The 23,324-nt window shown below is 42.8% G+C and overlaps 1 protein-coding gene across 1 annotated transcript in view; it reads left to right on the top strand.

The window, feature by feature from the left end:
* Positions 1-14,848, top strand: part of LOC102047932 (ovostatin-like) — a 32,125-nt gene extending 17,277 nt beyond the window's left edge. The window contains exons 20-35 of the mRNA XM_055712682.1: positions 221-347; positions 1,558-1,679; positions 2,329-2,380; positions 2,672-2,755; positions 3,707-3,883; positions 4,196-4,277; positions 5,172-5,328; positions 5,788-5,862; positions 7,180-7,345; positions 7,998-8,218; positions 8,664-8,879; positions 9,020-9,144; positions 9,343-9,433; positions 11,762-11,833; positions 13,075-13,177; positions 14,159-14,848. Coding sequence (XP_055568657.1) covers positions 221-347; positions 1,558-1,679; positions 2,329-2,380; positions 2,672-2,755; positions 3,707-3,883; positions 4,196-4,277; positions 5,172-5,328; positions 5,788-5,862; positions 7,180-7,345; positions 7,998-8,218; positions 8,664-8,879; positions 9,020-9,144; positions 9,343-9,433; positions 11,762-11,833; positions 13,075-13,177; positions 14,159-14,211 — 1,923 coding nt within the window. The 3' untranslated portion in view covers positions 14,212-14,848. The remainder of the gene's footprint in view (positions 1-220; positions 348-1,557; positions 1,680-2,328; positions 2,381-2,671; positions 2,756-3,706; positions 3,884-4,195; positions 4,278-5,171; positions 5,329-5,787; positions 5,863-7,179; positions 7,346-7,997; positions 8,219-8,663; positions 8,880-9,019; positions 9,145-9,342; positions 9,434-11,761; positions 11,834-13,074; positions 13,178-14,158) is intronic.
* Positions 14,849-23,324: the final 8,476 nt, after the last annotated feature.

Here is a 23,324-nt window from a genome sequence, read left to right as displayed (position 1 = left end):
GAGCATGGGCACCTTGCCATAATCCTGTCGAAACCAGACACTAACAGTGGGCAGAAGAGACAGGTTTGCTACTTCCTCAGAGAAATGCCCCATCCTCCTGTCCTAGTACCATCCCACAGATTCCGATGACAAATAGCTTCCCCAGCAAGTCTCCCTTGCTCTGCAGCCCAGTGTTCAGGACAGCCTGTTTATTTGCAGTCTTGCTCCTTCTTTGTCTCAGATCAGTGCCATCCTGGCAAACTCAAGTGACTACAAGGCAGAAATCCTTTCACCAGAGGGCAACACAGCAAGGGTGTGTGCCAATGAAAGAAAAACCTATATTTGGGCTGTTAGCCCCAACAAACTTGGTAAGTTTGTCTTTCCATCACCTCGATATATCCCTGTTTAATCTTTCTACCTCTGTCACTCCCGTCTTTAATGAAGCATCGTAGTGCATAGGCAGGCATTTCTGGACAGCTCCATCAATTGCTCTGCGGTTTTAGTATTGGACCTCTGCTAAAGCTGCCTTAGTCACACTGAATGAGCGGTGAATTGCTCCGGTGTTTTATCTCTTCTAATTTTTGGCAGTCTCTTTCCTGTCCATTTTAGGAAGAACTCTTCACTTGCCATATTATGTATGAATGGCAGGACTGAACATGCCTGTGATCTTTCATCAGGCAATTTTGTACCTAACCAACTGTATACAGTAGGAATAAAATTTCCTAATAATTTTGGAGTGGATTATCAACAGGCAAAGAGGGCATTTCTTCTTCCCAGTTTTACAGCTGTGTTAATTCACACTGCCTTAAAGTCAACATTGTCTTTTTAAAAAAAGCAGGTACGATGGCTTGAGTGTGTAAGTGTCCCAAAAGCTGAGGTACAAAAAACCTTTTAATTAGCAAAGATTTTTCTCAAAATGAACCACAGATGGGCCTTTTCTTTAACAGATTGTTTCTAAAATCCTATAGGCAGTATGACTGATTTCCTTCAAACTCACTGGGAAAGGTGCAGTTATAGTGAGATGAAAACTGGATATGCAGTGAAATAATACTGCAGAGCTGAAAAAAAAAAGAAAGCTGCTGTCACTGATAGCTCTGTTGATAATGCATTTTGATCCAAGTAAAAACTCCTTTGGATTTCCAGTGTGCAATGATTGCAAAGGTGAAATGAGCAACACCGCAAAGCTGCCCGCTTCAGGGTTGCTCCTTAGTGTTGTCCCTCAGTTAACAAATTCCACCTGAAGGGAAGAGGTAGTAGAGCTGTAACTATTGCAACACTGCTCTACATCAGAGAAAACTCAGCACAAGGCCAAGAAAAGGTGGAAACTGATAGTGAGTACTGTCAGTTTTTTGGCCAGGATCACCCCTATTTCACTCCTCATCCTAGACCCTCAGATAACCATTCCTTGCCACAAGCAGACCAACGTGGAGCCTTGTTGGAATTTGTTTCTACTGAGCTGCCTTCAGAAAGGATATGTTTCTCAGTAGTCCATCGGCCTAGAAAAGTCAGTGAAAACCAGGGGTAACTGTAAACATTGAAGATAACTTTATTTTCTTGGGCTGGTGGGTGACTTTCCAGGTGAGGTGAAATTCACAATCACTGCTGAGGCCAAAGTGAGTAAGAGAGATACTGGAAAGACCATATCCCCAGAAGAGGAGACAATTCGCAGGGACACCCTGATTCAAACCCTACTTGTTGAGGTACGGTAGGAAATCTGCGTGTACTTTCCGCTTAGTGAAAGCTGCGGTTCCTGTAGCTGTGGGTTAGAAGCAGTTAGCCAGTATGAGGAGGTGAGGCAGCCAACACAGGTGGAACTGTGTACAGTAGGCTTCTCCACGTGAAAATGAGGGTGTAGATCACAATAATCAGTGGCATCTGCTGTCCTCCTGCCACTGTCTCCTTTGTGAAACCATGACTATGCATGCCCTGACACTCCACAGCATATCAGTAATAGCCAGAAAGGAGGAGATTCCATACCTTACCTGTGAGTGCCTTTAGCCTGGAACTCTACTACTGGGGGGGGGAGGGTAGAGGCAGGTATAAAAGAAAAAGAATTTGCCTTGTGCATCATAAAGCAGCAGCCACGTAGTTGGAAGAGTCCCTCGGAAATGTCTATTTTGTAACTGCTTTCTTAGAAAGAAGGTGCTCTGGACAGGGGGTTGGGTAAAACAGGGAGGGAGCCATGGACCAAGAGATATTCTAGTGGAGACAGAGAGGACTGGGTGCAAGGGGTGCACTGTCTGGGTAGGCACATCCACATACTGTTTTACAATGTTAAATTGTCATGTTTTCATGGTGATGTTCTACACTTTTCTTCCTGTTCTCGACCACTGCCCTGCAATAAAACAGCCTGAAGGTATTAAGAAAGAGTTGACTCAGAGCTCCCTCGTCTGTTCGAAAGGTAAGGCAAGTTCATTCGTTCCAGGAGTCAGTGGAACTGCTTCACTGTTTGTAGGTTTTGCCCTGCAAAATCAGAGACTCTTCCAGGGAAAGACAGAGGGTTTCAGGGTCAAGATGCTGGGCTACAATTCAGGATTTTCAGAGATACCTTTGTCTCACTGGGCAAGTCTCTGCAATATTTTCTTTACCCAGACTGCAGATTGTAACAGTCACTGTAGTGATGCTTACAAAGTGAAGACTTCTGGAAAAAATGATGATTTTAACAATTCTTCTTGTTACATTTTTTTATCAGGCATAACAATTTCTGAACCAGTGTCTCTCATCTTGCCAACAAACCTAGTGCAGGGATCAGCCAGAGCTTATTTTTCTGTCATTGGTAAGTTTAGTACTTGGACTAAAACCAAAAGTAAATTGCATTTCTCTTGTGCTGCATTAAGTGCCATCATGTGTACATCTGGAAAACTAATGTAAAATAGAGGAAATGCTTAATCTTGATTTTAGAGGAAATCTTTCCTACTTTGCAAAATGGCAATGAAAGACAAAAGTTTCTGAGAATTCCCTAATATCAAAATATTTTGACTTATATTGCATTTCAGATTATACTGCATTAGCATATCCTGTTTAGTTAATTAAGCTTAAAAGTAAAATAAAGCATAATTCTTTAAAAAAAATATTTTGATTTCTTGGAAAGAAGACTTCAGAATTTTGCTGACTGCATAATTTCAGATTTATGCTTTTGCAAAATGAAAAAAATTTGTGTAGTTGATAAGTCCTCACAGAGTAAGACTTTCAGGTCCCAGACAACTCTACTAATCTTAATGTCATTATTAAGGTAGCTCAATTCAGTAAAAATTCTTTGAGGTTCTGAACTCAGACTGCATTCTAAATACAATTGTTCTGCATGCCTGGGTCAGCGCGAGATGTGCTGATACTGTGCAGTACAGCCCCTGTAACCCATCAGCATCATACTCAACACAGCTTTCTCACATGTACATGCAAAAAGGGAAGCAGGTTGTAAAGGGCAGGGAAGCTGAAGCCTTCTAAGGGTTCACAGCGTTTTCTCAGAGCCCATGCCAGCCCTTATCGCTGCTCAGTTTTTCCTCAAATTCTCAGATTCTCCCAGGTGTCCAGAAACAAACAAACAAACAAAAAATTAAAAATTGAGGCATTTCAGCCTTTCTTTTAAGCTGTTTCTTTTGTTACTGTGATTACTCTATATTGGTCATTGCCCTTGGGTTCATAATAAGGTAATATAACGCAATATATAGTGCTGTGTAATAACAACATGTCTGAACTGAACTGACTTCTTATATCTTTCATTCTTCAGGAGACATTTTGGGTACAGCTCTGAGGAACATGGAGAACCTCCTCCATATGCCTTATGGCTGCGGAGAACAGAACATGGCCTTATTCACGCCCAACATCTATGCCCTGGATTATCTGAATAAAACTGGGCAGCTGACTGAAGAGATTAGAATCAAGGGTACTGGATATTTATCCACAGGTAAGAGACTTTCAGATTCTCTCATCTAATATTCTGATTGTGTGCATTGTACTCTAAAGCTTTACACAGGAACACTGATGTCTGAATTCTAGCACCACATTTATTGCACAGGAGCAGGTGATGACACCACCCCAAAGAAGCATGTCATACTTCCAGAAGCAAAAACATCTAGAATTCATAGTGGCTGGCATTATTTATGAGATATACATTACTTAATATTAAATCCAAAAATCTTACTACTTCAGCTGAATAAACCGCAGAACTAGTGCTTTTCTGTAATTAGAAAATATGTCATCTTTGTTGTCTTTTCAGGGTACCAAAAACAGCTGTCATACAAACACCGGGATGGATCCTACAGCTCCTTTGGGACACGAGATAGGGAAGGGAGTGTATGGTAAGTGATGACACTTTCTGTTTCCCTAGTGCAGGATCTTTAGGCTTTGAAAAATGATGGAAGTATGAAGTGATTCTTATCTTTAATGGAGTAAATATACATAGCTCAATTAATTTGGCTCGCCTAGTAAGGGAGAAATTAATAAAGCAGAGAGAGTGCTACAGAAGTATAAGATGACTGGGGGCTGGAGTACATAATGTTCAAGGTCAGGCTGAAGGAGCTGGGTTTGCTGAGCCTGTAGAAGAGAAGGCTGGTGGGGAAACTAGGTGAATCTTCCCACTACATAGATAGAAACTGTAGAAACAACAGTCAGGCCCTTGTCAGGGTTGCACAGAGTGAGGACAAGACTTTGTCCTTCCTCAAGTTGCAACACTGAAAACTCCATCTCGGTAGAAGGGGAAAAAAAAGCTTCCCCAGGAGAAGGCTGCAGCACTGAGACAAACGCCCAGGGAGGATGTAGATACCTCTGTCCCTGGAGATTTTCACACGATCAGACAAGAGACTGAGCAACACGACAGAGCTTTGAAGTTGTGCCTCGTTTAAGCAGACGGTTGGACTGGAGAATTCCAGATGTCCTTTCCCACCTAGTTTATTTCAGAATTCTGTTAATTAACATTAGAAACCACTATCATCAGTCATCAAGCTCTGTCTATACTTTAGTCCTGCTCTGAAAGAAAGAATGGTTTCAGCACAGGAATGGAGAAACCTCAGGTCAGTTTTTAATGTCAGTTTTTTAATGATCTTACTGATTAAAAACTTACAAAACACTTGTTTCTTTTACCTCAGACATTATGGAATTCACCTTATGTCATTTTCTATGCACACCACATTGCTGGTAAACCTTCTTGATCTTGTTCACACCTTACCTGCTTTCTGCTTCTGGTTCACCTGCAGGCTCACTGCCTTTGTGTACAAGTCATTTGCACAAGCCAGACGCTACATCTACATTGACGACGATGTCCAGTCTCAAACTTTGATCTGGCTGGCAAGCAAGCAGAAGTCAGATGGCTGCTTTGAAAATGCTGGGTCACATTTCAACAATGCTTTGAAGGTAACTGAGACAAGTATAGTTCTAAATTTCCAATCCTGGCATTGGGATCGATTTGGATCATTTCTGCCAGGCACAAGCATATCACCAGACTCTTCCTAGTTCTGTTCTCTCATGTCCCTCATATCCAAGCATGATTCTTACGTCTGCTATCAATGATGAAGTAGAAATAAGTAGAACTTTGAGTCACAAATCTCAGGTTTTATTTTCTACCACAGCATTATGTGTTCAGCCAGAGGCTATAATGTGCTTTATTGCATATGTGCAAAAGCCAAGAAAATGCATGAAATCATTTTGGCTTTATCCTGAGAGAACTTATCTTCCTTTTTTCTGTGAACACAGGGAGACAAAAATTACTTCTCATCTCAGATCTAACTGGGATCTGAACTATGAATTAATTCACATTTTGTTTCTTTCTAGGACATCTGTAACTGACTAGTTCTTCACTTGTTTTTATTTCAGGGTGGAGAGGAAGGTGAATACTCACTCACAGCCTATGTTGTGGCAGCGTTGTTGGAGGCTGGACACTCTGCTGCGGTAGGTATTTGATGTTGTTATGCCCTGTTAGTCCGGTCAGCCGTTTGTGAAACAGTGCTCAAGTCATAGTCCTCACATCCATATTCTTTAACAATGTGGTAAATACTGTTTGTAGGACAGTAGGGTCACCTGAGGAAATCTGTTTCCAGAACCCTGAAGTTGCCACAAGTATTTGATAAACGTTACAAATCAGTTATGTATCCAATTCCTGTAGATTAATTCAAAAAATCCCTGAGAATCCAGTTGTGTTAAACAATGGTAGTCTATGTAGATGCAAAATCCAGACTGAATTTGCCCACTCCATTCAGAGTCCAGTTTGGAACTTACTCTGAATTTACCCAGCCTGAGGTCCAAGCTATCCAGTCTTCAGTCCCACAAACTCTCTCTGCGCATTTAGATCCAAGCTGTGATCTGATTGTTAATTTTGTCTCAGCTTTGCTTTGATTTGATTGAAAAACTCTGATGGTTCATCATGGAAGGAAATGATGAGCTGCTAGTTGGGAGACTATGCATGGGGGAATAAGAAACAAGTTGCGTTCTCTGTAATATACTTTGTGCATATCCCTGAGACTCTGTTTTTTGCTGACTTTGTTCTTAGTAAAATGAGGATGATAAGCCTTGTTCCCAATCTAACAAATGTGTTCTAGGCATGCTGAGTTTTGCAGATTTCTCAGGTACTGTGGCATGGGGCATCATTTAAGTATCTGAGACCAGAAAGATAAAAACATCATGCAGAATCAAATAGTTCTTCAAAAACATCAATTTAGTTCCTAATATCTTCATAAGAAGCTCCAAAACATAATGCCACGTCTATAAGTAAAGCTGCATAGACAGGACATGGTTATAAAGTGCTGGTGATGTCTGAGCTGAAGTAAGCTCACAGAGATAGTCTGTAAGGCTAAAAGGGCTGAAGACTTATCTTGATAGCTATAGCTAGCAAATGAGTAATAACATCTATCTGAGAGAGCCTGCTTCATCATGATCTCAATGCACTTTACGTAGTACTGTAAAAATGATCCAGGTTTTATAGCTAAAGTAACCAAGGGACAAAGGATTCACCTGCATAATAAGGTCATCTCACAAGTCAGGAAAAGAATCAGTGCTCTGCTAGTCTGGCCATGCTACGTCTACATAAATGCAACACTGGAAGGGCATTTTTTACAGGATACACATTGTAGGCCCTTAAACAGGCCATGGACCACATATATTCTTATCATGAAGGGTGTGTGGTGGCAGTTTAAGCAGTGATGGAAGTTTTTAAACAAGCTGAGACACAAATCCCGGTACCTGACAACTCTACTGCGTTTTCCATTATAGCATCCTGTCATTCAGAGTGGCATGAACTGTTTGGAGACTGCATTTACCAAAGGAGTCCACAACCTGTATAATCAGGCCCTCTTTGCCTACATTTATGGCTTAGTGGACAAAAAGGAAAGATTCCAATTCTTCCTTGAGAAGCTGGACAAGACAGCTACCAGACATGGTAAGCGCAGTATGGCCATGATACAATACAGCGAATGGAATGATGTAGGCTATTCTGATGTACAGTTTTCCCATTCATACTGCTCCCTTCCCATTTCATGCCTGCCGTGCTACTGAACTCATCTCTATGAACTTCTCTGTCTCTTTTGGTTTCACAAAACATTGAGCTGTGGCCTGATTTTCTTAATAATGAAAGAATTGATGTGTATATATATTATATATTTATATTTTTATATATATTTAATTATAATAATGTAGGTAAGGAGAGACTCCTTAAGTCTGAGTCCAAGATAGTGGATAATTGTATCCAGTTCCCTCATTAGCTTACTCTTTACATGCTGAACAAACCTGTTCCCTTGACTACGCTGTGTACTCCAGTCCGTGACTACCTTAGCACCCTTCTGCTGCACTGCCGTCACTTCAATCCCTCTTTAACTTATACAGCCCCATTTTATTAATCCCTTTCAATCCCTTCCTGTTTTCCTTTCCATTCTGGAACTAAAACTTACCCAGTTCAGGACACTGATGGCTGAAAAAAACTTTTGGGTAAAGGCAGAGAGGGAATTGTATGCCTATTTCCCACACGATAGTGTAGTGAATTAGGTAGCAAGTAATTTTCCTGTGCTTTTTACATCTCACTTGTATGTTTTCAGGTGGCTCAGTTCATTGGCAGAGAGAATATAAGCCACCAGCAGAACATTTCCCTGTCTTCTATTCCCGTGCCCCTTCTGCTGAGATTGAAATAACCAGCTATGTGCTCCTGGCTTTGCTCAACAAAGCCAAACTCAGTCCAGAAGACTTATCTTACATTTCTCGCATCGTGCACTGGCTTGTCAAACAACAGAACCCGTATGGTGGTTTCTCCTCCAGCCAGGTAACAACTGGGTGTGGTAAAAAGAAAGATTCTGGGAGCGGTCCAGCCTGCAAGCTGGATCTCGACAGTATGTCATATCTTCCTGACTGCATATTAGTTTGAACAGTATTTGATAAACAGTGCTCACAAAAGTTTCTTTGGCGAGGCACATCATGCCTCTCATAGGCTATGTCATGCATATTTTAGGTTTAGGAAATGGGGATTTACCCAAATTGCAAGTTAGCTGTAGACAGCAGTCACTGCTGACACAGCATTATCCCAGGTTTTCCAGCATGATTAAAATCTATTGCTCCAGAACTTGTATCTTGTCTCCTTAGCTCTTTGCAGAGTCCCCCTCTATTTATGAGCATGGACAAAGGATCAGGGAAATGGGAGCTGTGCTAATCACATGCATCATCTTACAGCTGGGTATCTGTCTAACTGGGGATCATGCTTTTATTTTCAGGACACTGTTGTTGCTCTCCAAGCTTTAGCCCAGTACGGATATCTCACTTTCTCTAAAAACAATCTCAACACAGTTAAAGTCAACTTCATGGACTCCACCAGTAAGACTTTCCAGGTGAACAACAAGAACCGCTTCTTACTGCAACAGGCTTCCTTACCCACTATTCCAGGGAATTACAGTGCAAAAGTGAATGGCACTGGCTGTGTCTATCTGCAGGTAAGCAAGCTGGAAATTCAGCACCACTCCTCTGAGAACTAAGCAGGGGGTCCTCCATACCTCGTTCCTCTCCATACCTCCTGCCAAAGCCACAAAAGCCTGTAAGTCTGTGACCATCTCACACTTTCCATCTCTTTTAGACCACCCTGAGATACAACATCCATTTGCCAAAAAAAGCTGCAGGATTTTCTCTCTCCGTACGGCCGGCCAATGTATCCTGTACAAGCAGCTTTCCACCAAATTTTGATCTTGTCCTCTCTGCCAGGTAACTTCCTTTTACTGACCCACTCCCCTGCATTCATTCACAGCCTGGTAAAGCATCCAAGGAAGGATTTCAGTAGAGGTAGTTAGCTGCTACTGTGCAGCTGCAGGAAGACAAACAGGATCATTGGGAGCCGAAATAGTCATTCACTGGTCTCCTCTCCATTTGCAGACCAGACTAACAGAGCTTTTCTCATTTTAGTTACACAGGAAACCGCAAAGTCTCCAACATGGCTATTATTGATGTGAAGATGCTCTCAGGTTTTGTTCCTGTAAGATCTTCCCTAAGAAAGGTAATGAATGGGAGTATAGTGAATGTTAAACCCTGAAAACATAGGAAGTTGGTAAAAAATAGTCTCTGATTAGTAAATTGAAGCCCCATGGAAATTCTGCGAAGTCCCTGGGCACAGCCTTCTGTCACATACTCTGTGTCTCGGACTTGAGGCTCTGTTAGAAGTTGCCAAATCCAGTAGCCCAACAGAGGTGAGACTGCTGCAGCCTCAAATCCCCAGGTTCAGCTGAGAGCAGGGCTGAGTGTTAACTCCCTATAAGCAGGCATGCACACTATAAATATATATACACATATACATGCCTGGCCACACAGATCAGCCAAGACGGAAAACACAGCATTTACACACACATAGATAGCACAAATGGTGCTATCCTCTTCCCCTTTCTGGCTGATCTGTGGAAAAGATAAATATATACATATATGTATGTATACGCACACATATATACATGCAAATATACGATGTGGAGCCCTCTGGTAGCTGGCCACAGCCCCACTCCAGTGACTGGAACTGAGCTCCCCAGCACCCACATACATGCCTGGTGGGTACCTCCAGTAAACCAGCCCTAGACACGCAGCCTCTGCAGCAGCTGGGCAGGGATCCCCTGGTCTCCCAGTTGCCTCACGCAGACACACACACACACACAAATGAGTTGGGCTAGCCGGTCCAGCCCATGAGCCTGAGCAGTATCTGCCTCCAAGACAATATAGTCTCTCCAGCAACAGGCTGGGACCTCCTGGTCCCTCCGGCTGATGGCAGGGTGACTCAGATCCTCTGGTATCCTCAGTATTTGGCCCAGGCTTATGCCTGCTTCAGCAGCCAGCTGCCAAGCCCCTTAACTCACTCACCAGCTAGTCCAGCTTTATATTTGCTAGCAACCACACGCTGTCATACACACCCATGTACAGCAAGCCTGAAGCCTGGTGTCTCCAGATGCTAGCACCCCAGGCAGAGTTCGTGTGATCTGTGGTCCCCTCTTCAGCAGCTGATATGCCATACACACAGAATAGAGACCTCCCCACCCAGGAAAAGAGTCAAGAACAGAGTTTAATAACAAGTCAGGAGAGGTTGTGGTGACCAGGTGCAGGGCATGGCCAGACAAGAGTGCTGACCACCAACCTGTTCACATGCAACCGGCTCCTTTTATCCCATTTTTCCACACTGTTCCTCCCAGTTGGACTTTATCCCTCCATTTGTTACTTCTGGTTCTTCCCCTAAACATCCTGTAATAACTCTGCCTTGAGTCTCAGCATCCCATATTCAGCCCTGTGTTCCTGTAAGCAGCATTCTTCTTAAGCCTGTAAGGTGATACTCTGCTGTTGGCTCACCTGGTGGGTCTCACCCCCTGACAATGGGGCTGGTTACTGCACTGTGGCAGCCCTGGGGGGAGCCAGGTCAGGGTGCTCTGGTGGCTTTGCTCAGGTTACTAGGGTTTCCCTGTGCTCCTTAGTTTGTGTGTGTGAGCCTTTCATCACACAACCTAGCAGAACCTATGTAAGAAATACTTCTGCCACAGTTAAATTGCTCAAATGGGCATTTAGCAATGTTATCTCTTTGACATGGTTATTCCTTCCTCTACAGGACAGTTTAACAAACAAAGGACAAGTGGGTATTGCTCTTCCTTTACTATCCAGAAATTTGGACACGATGATGACAGTGCTAGGGAGAGCACTGATAAGCACCTCATTTCAGGTCCTAGTGCAATTTAGGTTCTGCAACAGATGTATTGGCTTCAGGCCATGAGCTGTAAGCTTCAAGCAGATGAGAAGAATGCCAGTCATTGTAGAGTCTGCTCATCGCTTGGTGCAATTGTAACCATTCAGTATTCGGGCCTGATTTTCTTTTTTAGCTAAAACTGTATGAAATTCATAACTTTCCTTTGTAAGATTTCACAGTTGAGATGTTACACTGTCTGCCATCCTACTTCTCTTTATATGTATTTGGGAAAAAATAGGTGGATTTTAACGTTTGGATTATTTTGGTTTCGTGTGTTTTTATAGTAAAATAATTTTGGTTGTAGGCTTTTCTAAATTCTTTTAAACCTTTATTTTTTAAGATATACAATGGACTAGCGAGTGAGTCAGCTTGAGCTGTAAAGTCTCACTGAAATGAGAACACTCTTCAGTTAATGGTGCAAGTCACACCCACCACAGCTGACTAGTGAAACTATTTATCCTTGTGACTGGCTTGCACTGGCAGTCCAACACTCAACTCACATTTCTTATTTCGGTCACGAGATGGCGGGTGGCACAAAAGGAGTGTGGCAGCCGCTTTAAACATACTTTGTTAAGTCTCCTATATTAACATTACCATAATTTGCCTTATTTAAAGCTTCAGTACCAGGATTCTGTTGTGGATCGTGTAGACATCAAGAACAACCACGTCCTTTTCTACCTTCAGAAGGTAAGTTTGGGAGGTTTCTTTTTGGTTTTATTAAATTGGAAGTTTAAAACAGGCTCCCAGATAAAAGAAACGTTTCATTGATAGCAGATTAGCTAAACACATGTTTTAAAGACATAAAGGGACTTCACTCAGTCCAACATCAGATTTATATATACACAGTTGTAGTTGTAGTCTACAGTGAAGAGATAAGCATTTATTACTTTTTGTGAAGAATGCTGTATGATTAAATAGCATTTCACAAACATAGTTAAGGTATTTCCCATCTTACAAAAGTTCCCAGTCTACATAATATTCCTCACCCTCTAAGTGATGCTTCTCATCAGCTGATCTGAGAGTGTTTTACAAAGAGTCAGTATCATTCCCTCCCTTTTAGAGAGATTTCTGTGTGAAAAGAGTAGTCCTACTACATCAATGACAAAAATAAAGGGAGGTGAGAGAAGAAAGATGAAAATCAAAACACAAGTGATCTTAAAATACCAAGAAGGGAAGAGGAAACAAACAGAAACAGTAATGATATCTACCTCTCAAATGGTAATTTTTATTACTTGTTCCCCAAGGATCTATTAAAGAAGATTGGAATCAGTATTTTGAATTCACGGAGAAGCTGAGATTCTGAGAGGTGAAAAGTTTACCCAGCAGGGCACCAGTGATGCAGAAAGTTCTCCAGAGCCCCTGTCCATTCCTGTAAAGAGATCCACAAGACAGAAACTAGGTCAAAGAGAGAAGAGAGCAAGGGCACAGTCCCAAGCTCACAAAAGAAAGTTTGAGACGTTGAGTAAGGAGGAAAGTTTGGGACGTTTGGCTGCAGGAGTGTGGATTGAGGAACAGAACCACAGGGGGTGATGGAGATCTTGAGTTTAAAGTGATTAAAGAGAGAAAAGTGGGGAGAAGATTCATAGGAGTGCTGAACGTGATTTTAGGCAGGAAAAGGCAAAGGAGGGCACTAACAGCAGCTTTCAATGACCGGATGGATGCTGGTGTGCTGAAAGCTGCAGTAACCAGGGAATTGTTGGGGTAATTGGCAATGGAAATACAAAGAGGAAGAAAGAAGACAGCATACAATTTTAGCAATAACTTTTAAGCAATGATCTGTTCTGATGTCAAGTTTACAATCTGGACAGAACTGTAGAATAACACTTTGTCACCTAGTCTGAGCCAGAAATGCATCTTTTCAACCTTAGCCTTGTGGGTAGATATGAAAACAAGAAGTCCAATGCATTTTCTTGTCTTACCATTTCCAGGTCTCCCGGAAGCAAATCAACTTCTCTTTCAGTGTGGAGCAAAGCCTGCCTGTCTCAGATATCAAACCAGTCCCAGTACATATGTACGATTACTACGAAACAGGTAGTTGACCTCAGTAGGCCTGAGCAAAACCTGTGAAATCAAAGTCTCTGTCTCAGCGTTTACAAGGTGCAGACAGTGGATTTTCCCTTGCTCTCGGTGTGCAAGCTTCTTTCCACTTTTCTGCATTTGCTGACTGTTTCCCAGGAGAGACAAGTGGGGAGAGCAAGCTGGCAGTTCTGCTGCTTTTGATTACTAAACTGAAAAGGGTTTGCAGAGCCTAGACAGTTTCTGTCCCCCTGTCTTTTCATTTCTTGCTTCATTTCAACATAAAGCAGATCAGAAAGTGATACGTTAGAAGTAGCTTTCTTACAAAATACATAAACATGTGTGGTTCCACTTTCTTTCCATAGTTTGAACACAATGGTTGAAACCATTAACTCCAAGGCAGCAGTGTTCCTGACTTCCCTGATCTGGGTTATCTCATATTTTTCGTTTATATTGCCATAGTAGGCTGCAGTCAAAGAACCCTTCTCTAGTGGAATCTACTTAAGCAGGAATGACAGTGCCACTGAACTCAAGAGTTCAACCATCTAACTAGAAAACTGAGTGCCTGACCACCTTTCTTGATCTGGCCTCAAGGAACTACAATTGCATTAGATATTACGCAGCTGTGGAACTTATCAAAACTGTGGCTCAGGTTCTCCTGTGCTTTTCTCAAGCTTGGCACAACTTTTGGGAACTGCTAACAGATTAGCAGCAGTATCCAGAGAACTGACATATCCAGAGAGCTGACCCTGGAGTGCATGTTCTGCCACCTGATCCACGTCTTACGTGGTCACTGCAGTGGTGTGTCCTGACAAACATGGCCAGAGGAGTGCTCTGACTGTGCACCCCTGCAACAGGGTGCCTTGACAACTGGGAGACTACCACAAAACCTATCAAATGTTTTCTGGTTCATAATGTGTTAATCACAAGTGCACATGGACTGGAGTCAGAATGATTTCTCACTCTCATGCAAATGTCATCTTTTCTTCTTTCCAGATGAATATGCCCTTGCAGAATACAAAACACCCTGCTCCCTGCCTTCCAACTGAAATCAAATATGTTCCAGGAAAGGTAATGGTTCAGAAGGTAGGAGTCAAGCGTTTGTTGAGGAAGAAGAGGATAAGAGACTTGTTTTATTCTGGGAGAGCAATGAAAAGCATGTAGAATAATGAGGAATAAGCAAATCCCAAACTTCAGTAATCAGAATGACCCATTCTGGCCCACACTTCAAAAGAGCTTGCGGTCAGTGTGGGTCAGAAACTCCAGATAAAGTGCTTTTCCTAACAAGAGATACTGTGCAATTGTTAACCCTGACCAGCCATCTTTTTGTAAACTCATGACACATATTCCAGTGGGAGCTTTATGTAAACTCCTGAAATGTGTATTCTTGGCCACAGATTCCTTTGAAGAAATCAAAGATGAGGAGAATAATCTGCTGCAACTGTTGCTTTCATAGATTAGATTATATTTGTCTGTTCTTTCCCTTCATCCTGAAGGAAGATTCTGAATAAATTACTTTGATCCTCATAGTTTTCAGTGACTGAACTGACTCATGTACAGATGTCAGAACTCTAGTCACAGGAAGATAACTTCTGTGCAGTTTTTGCCTCTATTTAGAAAGTTTTTCTTCAGATTAACATCTCATATTTACTGCTCTTTGTAATAAAACCACCTGATTGCCAATGCTATTTGTCCCAGTCTCCACTTGTTGTATCTAGAACTGGGTGCTGTAAGAAATTCTGTAAGCTAAAAAAATCATACCTTGGACAGGTCAATCATTGACATCCTTGTGACAGGTCAGTCAGTGACATCTTGTGGCACAGACAGGATCAGGGCCCTGGCCTATGCGATGGAAGCTTTCTACCCAAAGCTTAACGAGAAACAAGAGAGCTATAGCACAGAAACTCCTTGAAAAGGAATTGGGGAGGAATGGTGGGTCCAATGGAGCCCTTGGAGGGAGAAAAATGAGAAGATTTGGAGTGAGTGAAAAATAGAGAGCCACAAGGAGCTTATGATGGGATGGCAAAGTACAAGAAATTTCTTGTTGTGCTTTCTGCGTTTAGTGAACAGGTACAGCAGACAGCCAGACACTGTGGCTACTGTCCCTCTCAGTCTGCAGTGACCTGACCTTTGTCCTGACCAGATCACACTGGTAGAAGGACACAGAAACCAAACACATATCCATAGTGACCTGAGCAGATGCCTGCCAACTGAGCTGCCGTTTCTTCAGTCGGGTTGTTAGACATTGTCCTAGTTACAGGCTTGGAAGACACTAGCTTATTTATCATGACAACGGGCTTCTCAAAGCAGGTTTTGATTCCTACAAACACTACACAACAGCACAGGAGGTGGTAGAAGAGGAGCAGCCTTTGTACACCCTGGGAGTGCTGTTCAGTAGGGTGTCAGGCTTGCCTAGAGATGGCTCAAGTGAAACTAATCCTACTGCACTGAGTGGTGCAGGAACCTTTGTGCTAAGGGAAAGCCATGGCAGGGACCCATGGGCTCAGTGTAATCCCAGAAAGATACAAAAGAAATTTGGAAGCTGTAGAAGCATATACATGTTAGTTTGGAAGAGACCTGCGTAGGACATCAACTAAAACCTCCTGTTCTAAGTAGAACCACACAGTAGAAACCTGCAATTCAATGTAGGAGGCAGCTGCAAAAAAGAACCTCCAGTGAACCCAGGACATCAGCACTGGCCTGAGGGACGCGAGCTCTGTAAGATGGTGTCCAGCCATGAGCACCATATGCATGTCTCAGGCAACCAAAGACATCCAGACCTGCAGGCAGGCCTGTCCATCAGGTCTGGCTGCATGTACTGCTGCAGTTCCAAGCAATTTTCTAAATGTTAGTTTTCCTTGCAGCCAAAAGCAATCATGCATAGGTCCTTCACTGCACTGTGAAAGGCACTCATCCGTGAGGTTCCCTAAGGAAAGGCCCAAGGGGTGGGAGAGAAATGTTGGACATTTTACATGAAAGCTGTAAAAAGATAACCTATTATCCCCAAACTGATTTTCTTCTTTATATCTTTCACCACCTTTCACGTACTTTTAAAAAAGAACTGTGAAGTGATTCAGCACCAAGGAGTTCCACTGAGATAAGATCCCAGAACCTAAAGCCTAAAGGTCAGCAAAGACTTACTGACATCACCTTTCTCACTGTATCCAGGATAATAATGTGCCACTTGTCCCTGACCAACAAAAGTGCAATGCTAGAGACTATGTGCTGAACTTCCAGCCACATCGTGTAAAGCAGTATTTTTGTATATGGGGTTTTCTCCTTGGAGTCAGAGTTTAACATATGGATATGTCCACATACCTACAGACAAGGAGCTTACTCATCATTCTGTTACTCCCCGTACAGGTATTTCTTGGCTTGTGGCTCAGTTTTCTGCCAGTTCAGACATGCAATAGGGTTCCTGGGCTCCAGTATGAGCTGGGTTATTACAGCTGTCTTTGGTTCAGTCAAATAAAATACCCTTCATTACAGACCTTGCTACCTCGGTGAGTGAAGGGATTGTAGGGATGCAGAAGCAGTCACTGATCTTGTCTTGGACAGTCCTTGTGAACCAACCTTTGCTCAGGCGCTTTCATGGATAAAAGCCAAAGGCAGGAGGCTGCAATTTCATAGAGAAGAGAAGCTTTTTTTAGAGAAGCTACTGATGGGATCCCAGTCCTCTGGGACCCCAAATCACATTGCAGTTAAGCCAGTCTAACAGGTAGGTGTTGCTGAACAGCACGGTCTTGGTCCTGCTCATTTTTTTCTGCCTTTGCTCCCATCCATGCTCTCGTGACCCTTAGTGTACTGCTCAACTTGACCCCACAGAGAGCAAGTCAGAGATAGGGACCCAACTCAAAACTGACAGTATTCAGGGGGAAGAAGTATGTTTCTTCCTTCTATCTGCTTGAATGGCAAGCAGGCAGGAAAAAATGCACCGTCCCTTCCAGCAAGGCATGGACACAGCTCAGCTACATCAGACAGTCATGTTGCAAATCTTGGGAGCTTTTGCAGAAAGCTGAGTAGGCGAATCACCACTCCACCTCCTACCCCTACTCACCTTCTCTCAGCACAGCCCTGCCTTTGCGTCTGCTCAGTGTCTCCGGCTCACAGGATCACAGCTGTGGTCTCTCGTTTGACTTCTTGTAAGCAGTCTTGTGTCTCTCCCTCTCTCCATCCAAAACCCCAGAAACTGGGTAAGTTTTCCATTCCATTGCTATAATTTGCCTTCTTATGTTTATGGACCTAAAGACAATGTCCCTGGCCCAGCTTAACAAAGCCAGAGCTCTGGTCTCTGACTGCTCAGGTCACAAAGGTGGTAATGAGAGTGTGTCTTACCTAACGTGTGACAGCCTTGATTCCCAAATACCAGGTACTATCTAGAATGAGAAATAGCCTGAACTATGGCATTTCTAGTCATACGAAAGTCCCTCTTTTCATTTTCCTTGAAAATCCACTTCTATTTCCTCACATGTCCTGTGAAGATGCAGTTGTATGCAATTTGAGCTGTGCTCTGAAGATATTAAGCACATAAATATAACCCAGTCTACCAAGCAATTAAACATCTCTCCCCACAAGGTCCCAGTATCGGCTGGGTCTCGCATTTCAGCCATTTCCACAATCTTCTCTGTGAAGATGGTTTCGTGCACTGAGGCCGAAGAATAGCTCTAGGCATGTCCTAGCTGTCTCTGCTTGGTCATGCACCAACAGATGCAGAAAAATCCAAATGTTTCTGCTCAAAATCTGGGTGGGGAAGACATGAACAAGGTGAAATCTGGAGGTTAACTGGCCTATTCAGACATGCTCATTGTGTGCTTTACCAACAGCTACTATGACTCCTGTGTAAAGTCACCCACAGGCTCGTTTCTTATGTCCAAAAAGGCAGGGGACTTCACAAATTTCTATCACTGACAGTCGCCCTTACCGCTGGATAGCTAGCCTGGTGGAGGCGCAAGCATATATAAGAACCCCCAGAAGTCTTGTCCCGCGTGCCTTTCGTGTGCATTTGGAGAAGCTGTGAGATAAGGGAAGAGTTTCTTCAGATCAGCTAGCAGGAGAGTGTTTAGCTTGAGAGCAGCACTAGGGTCCAGGCAAAAAAGCAGACTTCAGCAATTCAGCAACACCAGGACCTAGGAAACCTTGGGAAGCAGCTGGGCAGTTGCTCTAAACAGCTGAGGAACTGGGCAGAGGACTCTTAGGCTTTTTGTGGATTTAGATCCTGACTGATGTGAGCCAAGTACCTTAAAACCTCAAGAAACTCAACACATGCTCTGACATCTCTCTCAGATTTCTAAATACATCACCTGGCATTTGAAATCATCAAGCATAGAGCAGGTTTCCATATAGTAGCACTGGCATGCAGGGGAGCCTGAAGGGGCACTTTGATGCATAAAACAACATTTATGAGCACATGTCAGACCATCAATATTCCCGGGTACCCTCCTTAGGATGGACATAAATATGAGAACAGCGCTTTCTGCTTTTTTTTTGATGGAATTTAAGCTTTGTTTTATTGAGGGACAGGAGTAGTTTCTTCCCTGACAATTCTGGTGGAATTCTATGTCGTACAAGTGATGAGAGTTTCTGCCTTTTGAAAAGAAAAATGATATTTTGAGAAAAGGATGTTGTGAGGTGAGTGGCTTTCACCTCTTCCAGTTCTGCTCAAAACCCAGAGGTCCTATCCCCAGCATTTCTGTTCCCATCAGAAGCACCCCTTGAGCACAACGCTTGACCCAGAAGGTCACACTGAAAGCAATGTTTTTGTGTTTGCATGAAACCTGGGGGTGAGTTTTGCTACAGACAGACACGTGCTGAGGAATCAGCTATGATTCTGAAGACATTAAGGTGCCAAGCTGCCTTTCAGTGACCCCAAACTCCCCCTTGCTTTCCCATCCCTGTCAGCAGAAAAGCTTGTGTGAGTTTCAAGAGGGGTCAGTCAGGCTAGTTTAATCCACCTTCTTCATCTGTGTACACTCAGCCTGCTGCTAAACAAAAGCCTTTGTTTAATGCCATTCCGATGAATGGCCAACTGCAAGCCTGGTCAGATGGAAACTGATATGAAATGCAGATTCTTTCAAAGGCACAGCATTTAAATTTTGCTACAAATTCCAAAACACTAGGCTAAGAAGGAGTGGCTGGGAGAATACCAGTGTTATCTAGCAAAATCTGTATTTTACAGCCTTCTTTTACCTCTATAACTCTTTTACCTCCAGCACAACTAGTGACCCAATTTTTTCTCATGGAGCTTGCATCATGTGAAGTTGCTGATGTAGGAGCTCAGGAGTTTGCTTAACCTTAATGCAAGTCAGACAAGTTGGACTGTGTCCCACACTCTCACTGCATCAAGATTTTCATTTTATTTGTTTGCCAGAGGTAAAAATAGAGCTTTGAGGCTGTTAGGCCTGGGTTCACTGTGATATATCTGTACAGATCTCTCTAACTCATGCAGTAAATTTGAGAAATTTGGCTACTTCCATGTTATGCTGTCTCATGTTCTTTCCCCTTACATGTCACTACATAAGAAATTTTATTTAGAGTTGGTTTATGAGATCCATAAGAAAGTTTTGATTTTTAAATGATGCAAAAAAATTAGACGTTGCACAACAGACTACAGCAGAAACCTACCACATGCAGTAACAAGCATGATACCTTGCTATTGTTCAGTCAGTTGTACACTACAATTTCTTTCCTTACATGTTTCACCTCTTCTCTGCCCAGCTGAGCCACCCAACCCTTAGCATCACCTTTACCAAAAGGGAACTCCCTCCTCTGGAAAGAACTGATGAAAATCTTAAGTGATGAAGTAAAGAGTAGACAAAAGATGCAGAGCAGATAAAGAAGAAATCTCTAGAAAAGCCACATAAGCCTGAAGGATCAGTTTGACAGTGTGGGAAGGTTCTCACTCCTGTTTCAGACAAACCAGTAGAAGCAAGGTTAATGTTGTCCTTTTCCACAAGCAAAGGATGCAGCTTTGGGGTTCTATCTCAGCTAGTCGATAAAAAGGCTCATTTCCACATTCCTTGCAGTCCGTGTCCTGCCTCACCTGTGAAGGTCTTTTTTCCACCTAAAGCACCAGGAAGGTGCAGTAATCCTCACCGCTCTTTGAGACTGCAATAAGCACATGAAAACCTGATCCAAAGGATTTTCTTGTTAAAATTCCAGATGAAAAGATATAACAGTTGACAAGAACTTCAGATACTGAACTTTTAGGATCATGTGAATCGATCAGACATAAATAGTAAGGGTTGCCTCCCACCTCCAAAACCGCTAAATATTTTTTATTAAGTGCCAAATACAACATGTTTATGCTATTTTTTTAGTTTGAACAGAGGTACTACTCTTCTGAATATGAATATTTTCTTATAAAACAAAGTCCTTTAAATGGTCTGCCTGTTTAAAACCTTGAATGATAACCTGATCCTTTCAGTAGCAACACCTAGTTGCCAGCTAAGACTTCAAGACATGCCTCCAACACAGTGACCAGCAGCATGAAACCTTCAGCACCTTCTGGAAGCTCTTGATCAGTTCTGGAGGCTCTGCCGACCTCATGGCCGATAGTTTTGCCCTGCTCAGTAACCTGTCCTGGAGCAAACATATGCAGCATTACTTACTCTGTTTCACTCTTCTTGATTGCTGCAACTTGTCTCCAACAATTAAGTTGCAGTTTTTCTTTCCTTTAACCTTTATTGCTTGCTGTCATCATCTATCAGGACTTTTTTCATTGTTGTCTCATGATTTTTTTCACTCTTGTTGACACTTGGTTTGGTTGAATGTGAATGCTTGGAGGGGATTCAGTGACTTACCATTGTTCAAGTTACACTCCTGCTGTTTTTACCTCAAACAAACAGTGATAACATGGACTAGCACAATCTGAGACATGATCCTGTAAACAGTGGGAATAGTGAAGCCATACATGACCCTAGCTTTCATCGTTATCTAGTCCAGGAAGACTAGGTAAAACTTAGAAAGAAGACACAGAGCACTGAAGCTAAATGAAATTATCTGGGGTAGATTCTTGCTTGTTTCTTGGATGTATGTGACTCTTACCTTTGATTATCAGAAAAGGCCAGCCCATACAAAAAGTGATGGAATGAATTGCCAAAGGTATTCAGAAAAATGTCAGCCTTTTCAACCATTTCAGTAACAAGCTGGTCACTCTCTTCTGATGTTAGCTGCATTCCTGAACGCATGCTTCATGATTTGTAGTCAGTCATAAGTTATGACTACCAAGCTAGCTAAATAATTATTTTCAAAGTAATTCCAGTTTGCTTCTGGAGTGATGGGGTTACCTGTACCTTTTCTGTCTCTTCCAGGAATATAACGTCCTGCCAGTGTCAGTGGAGTGCTCACAAAAGAGCTTAAAGAACTATAAGTCTGTTGGTATAAATGCAAGAAAAAAGAATGACTGAAAGCCAGAGCAAAGGGGAACCAGAAGAATCAAGAAGTCAGAAAAATGCCCAAGAAGCCATCAAAGTGCTATGATGAGGCTGAGGCCTTGCATGCTGGAGGTTGTAAAGAGCACATATGGAGGATCCTACAGTGCCTAGTGCTAGTCCGTGTCATCACTGTTAGAGGTTAAAACAATAGGCGCATAACTCAACCAATGCTAAATGCATCTATTCAGCACAGCACCAGGGAGCTGCCTCTCATGGGCTTTTGGTCTTGTTGTGCCCATCTATTCCTAGAGTCTGGATCCTACCAAAGCCCATCTCTGGAAGTGAAGGAAGTCAATCTTCCTTTCCACCTCTCTGGGTTTTGGCAGGATTTGGAGTCTGCTGAGCTCCTGTGTGGGACTGGTAGGGCCTACGGTTCTGCTGTCACAGCCGAACATGGCATTCAGTTTTGTTCCCAATCGACATGCTCTGCCTTAAAAAGAAGTCAGCTGAGTCATGTTTTAATGCTCTGGTTGCTATAGTTAGATGATAAAGTACCTTAAAACTACCATGAATCAACCTCCCCTTTAACTTTCAGTGTGACAAAAAGGTCACCCTCCTGCTTCTGCTTCTTCTAGCTGTTCGTATGGGATCCATCTGCTGCAGGGAACGTGACAGGAGAGACTCTGGAGGCTTTCCTCAGAGGTGTGAACAGCCAAGACTCTGCCACTGCCTCACAAAACAGCAAAGAGTTTGTGTTCCCTTTGGGCTAGCAACTAGGGGTGACGTTAGACAAGGATGTGACACTCCAGTCACTCCACCCAGTGCTCTCCAGCAGACAGTTTTGCCTAGCACTGGTCATTTATGAGGCAGTACCCTAAAAAACATGAAGACTTTCTCTGACTCTCTCTTTGCCTGAGGCCAGCTTGTTTGCCCTGAACTGACTCGGAAGCCTCAATTGTTTAGAAAGATAATAGAAGGTAATAAAGAATGACAGCTCTTCATCAAGGGCACATCCTCCAGCTTGTTCTGTACGTTGCTCAGTACTTCAACACACAGCTGCAGTATATATTATCACTGAAGGCGAAGGAGAAATAGCCTTGTGTGGGGAACGAATCCAAAAACTTTTCAGGCATAAGGTCAGAGGCTGAAGGCACAAACAGGCTCTCCCCAGGGGGCATCCTTAAAGTAGCGCAATTAATATGCTGGGTAAGACAGGAGTATTGTTGTGCTGCCAAGAAGATAATAATAACAGATAAAGGGAGAGAAAGCTGTAGGCCCTCAATAGCATTTGCATGCCTCCCATAATGTGCCTGGAACAAGTTCAAATTCTGGTATGTCATGATGGAAAGAAAAAGCCTTTGCAACAATAATAATAATAATAATAATAAAAAAAAGATTTAGAAGCTAGATGATGGTAAATGGCAAAAAGCTCAAAGTGGTGCCCTCATACTCACAAAGGGACTGTAGCCTCCAACATCTGGTGTTATCAACCAGTTGTGAGAGACTCCTAAATCCATACTCTTTTTCACATTTGAGCCCTAGCAATATCATGCCTACAAAAAAGAAAGACTAGAAAGAAATGAGAAGCGGTAGCACCTGCTCTTATAGATGTAAGCCTTATTTCTTGGATTCATCTTCTATGAACGTTTGGTTCTGAAAACATTATTTTACAACCCTGAAGTGACTACACCAGGACCCACACTTCCCTTCTCAGAGCAGCTGTAACAGCCATGCAGTTTCCCCCCCCCCCAAAAAAAAATAATGCCTGAAAAATTTCGCTTGGCGCAAGT

This window comes from Falco cherrug, chromosome 5, assembly GCF_023634085.1.
Source record: "Falco cherrug isolate bFalChe1 chromosome 5, bFalChe1.pri, whole genome shotgun sequence".
Taxonomy (NCBI): Eukaryota; Metazoa; Chordata; class Aves; order Falconiformes; family Falconidae; genus Falco; species Falco cherrug.
This window is presented reverse-complemented; position numbering and strand designations above follow the sequence as displayed.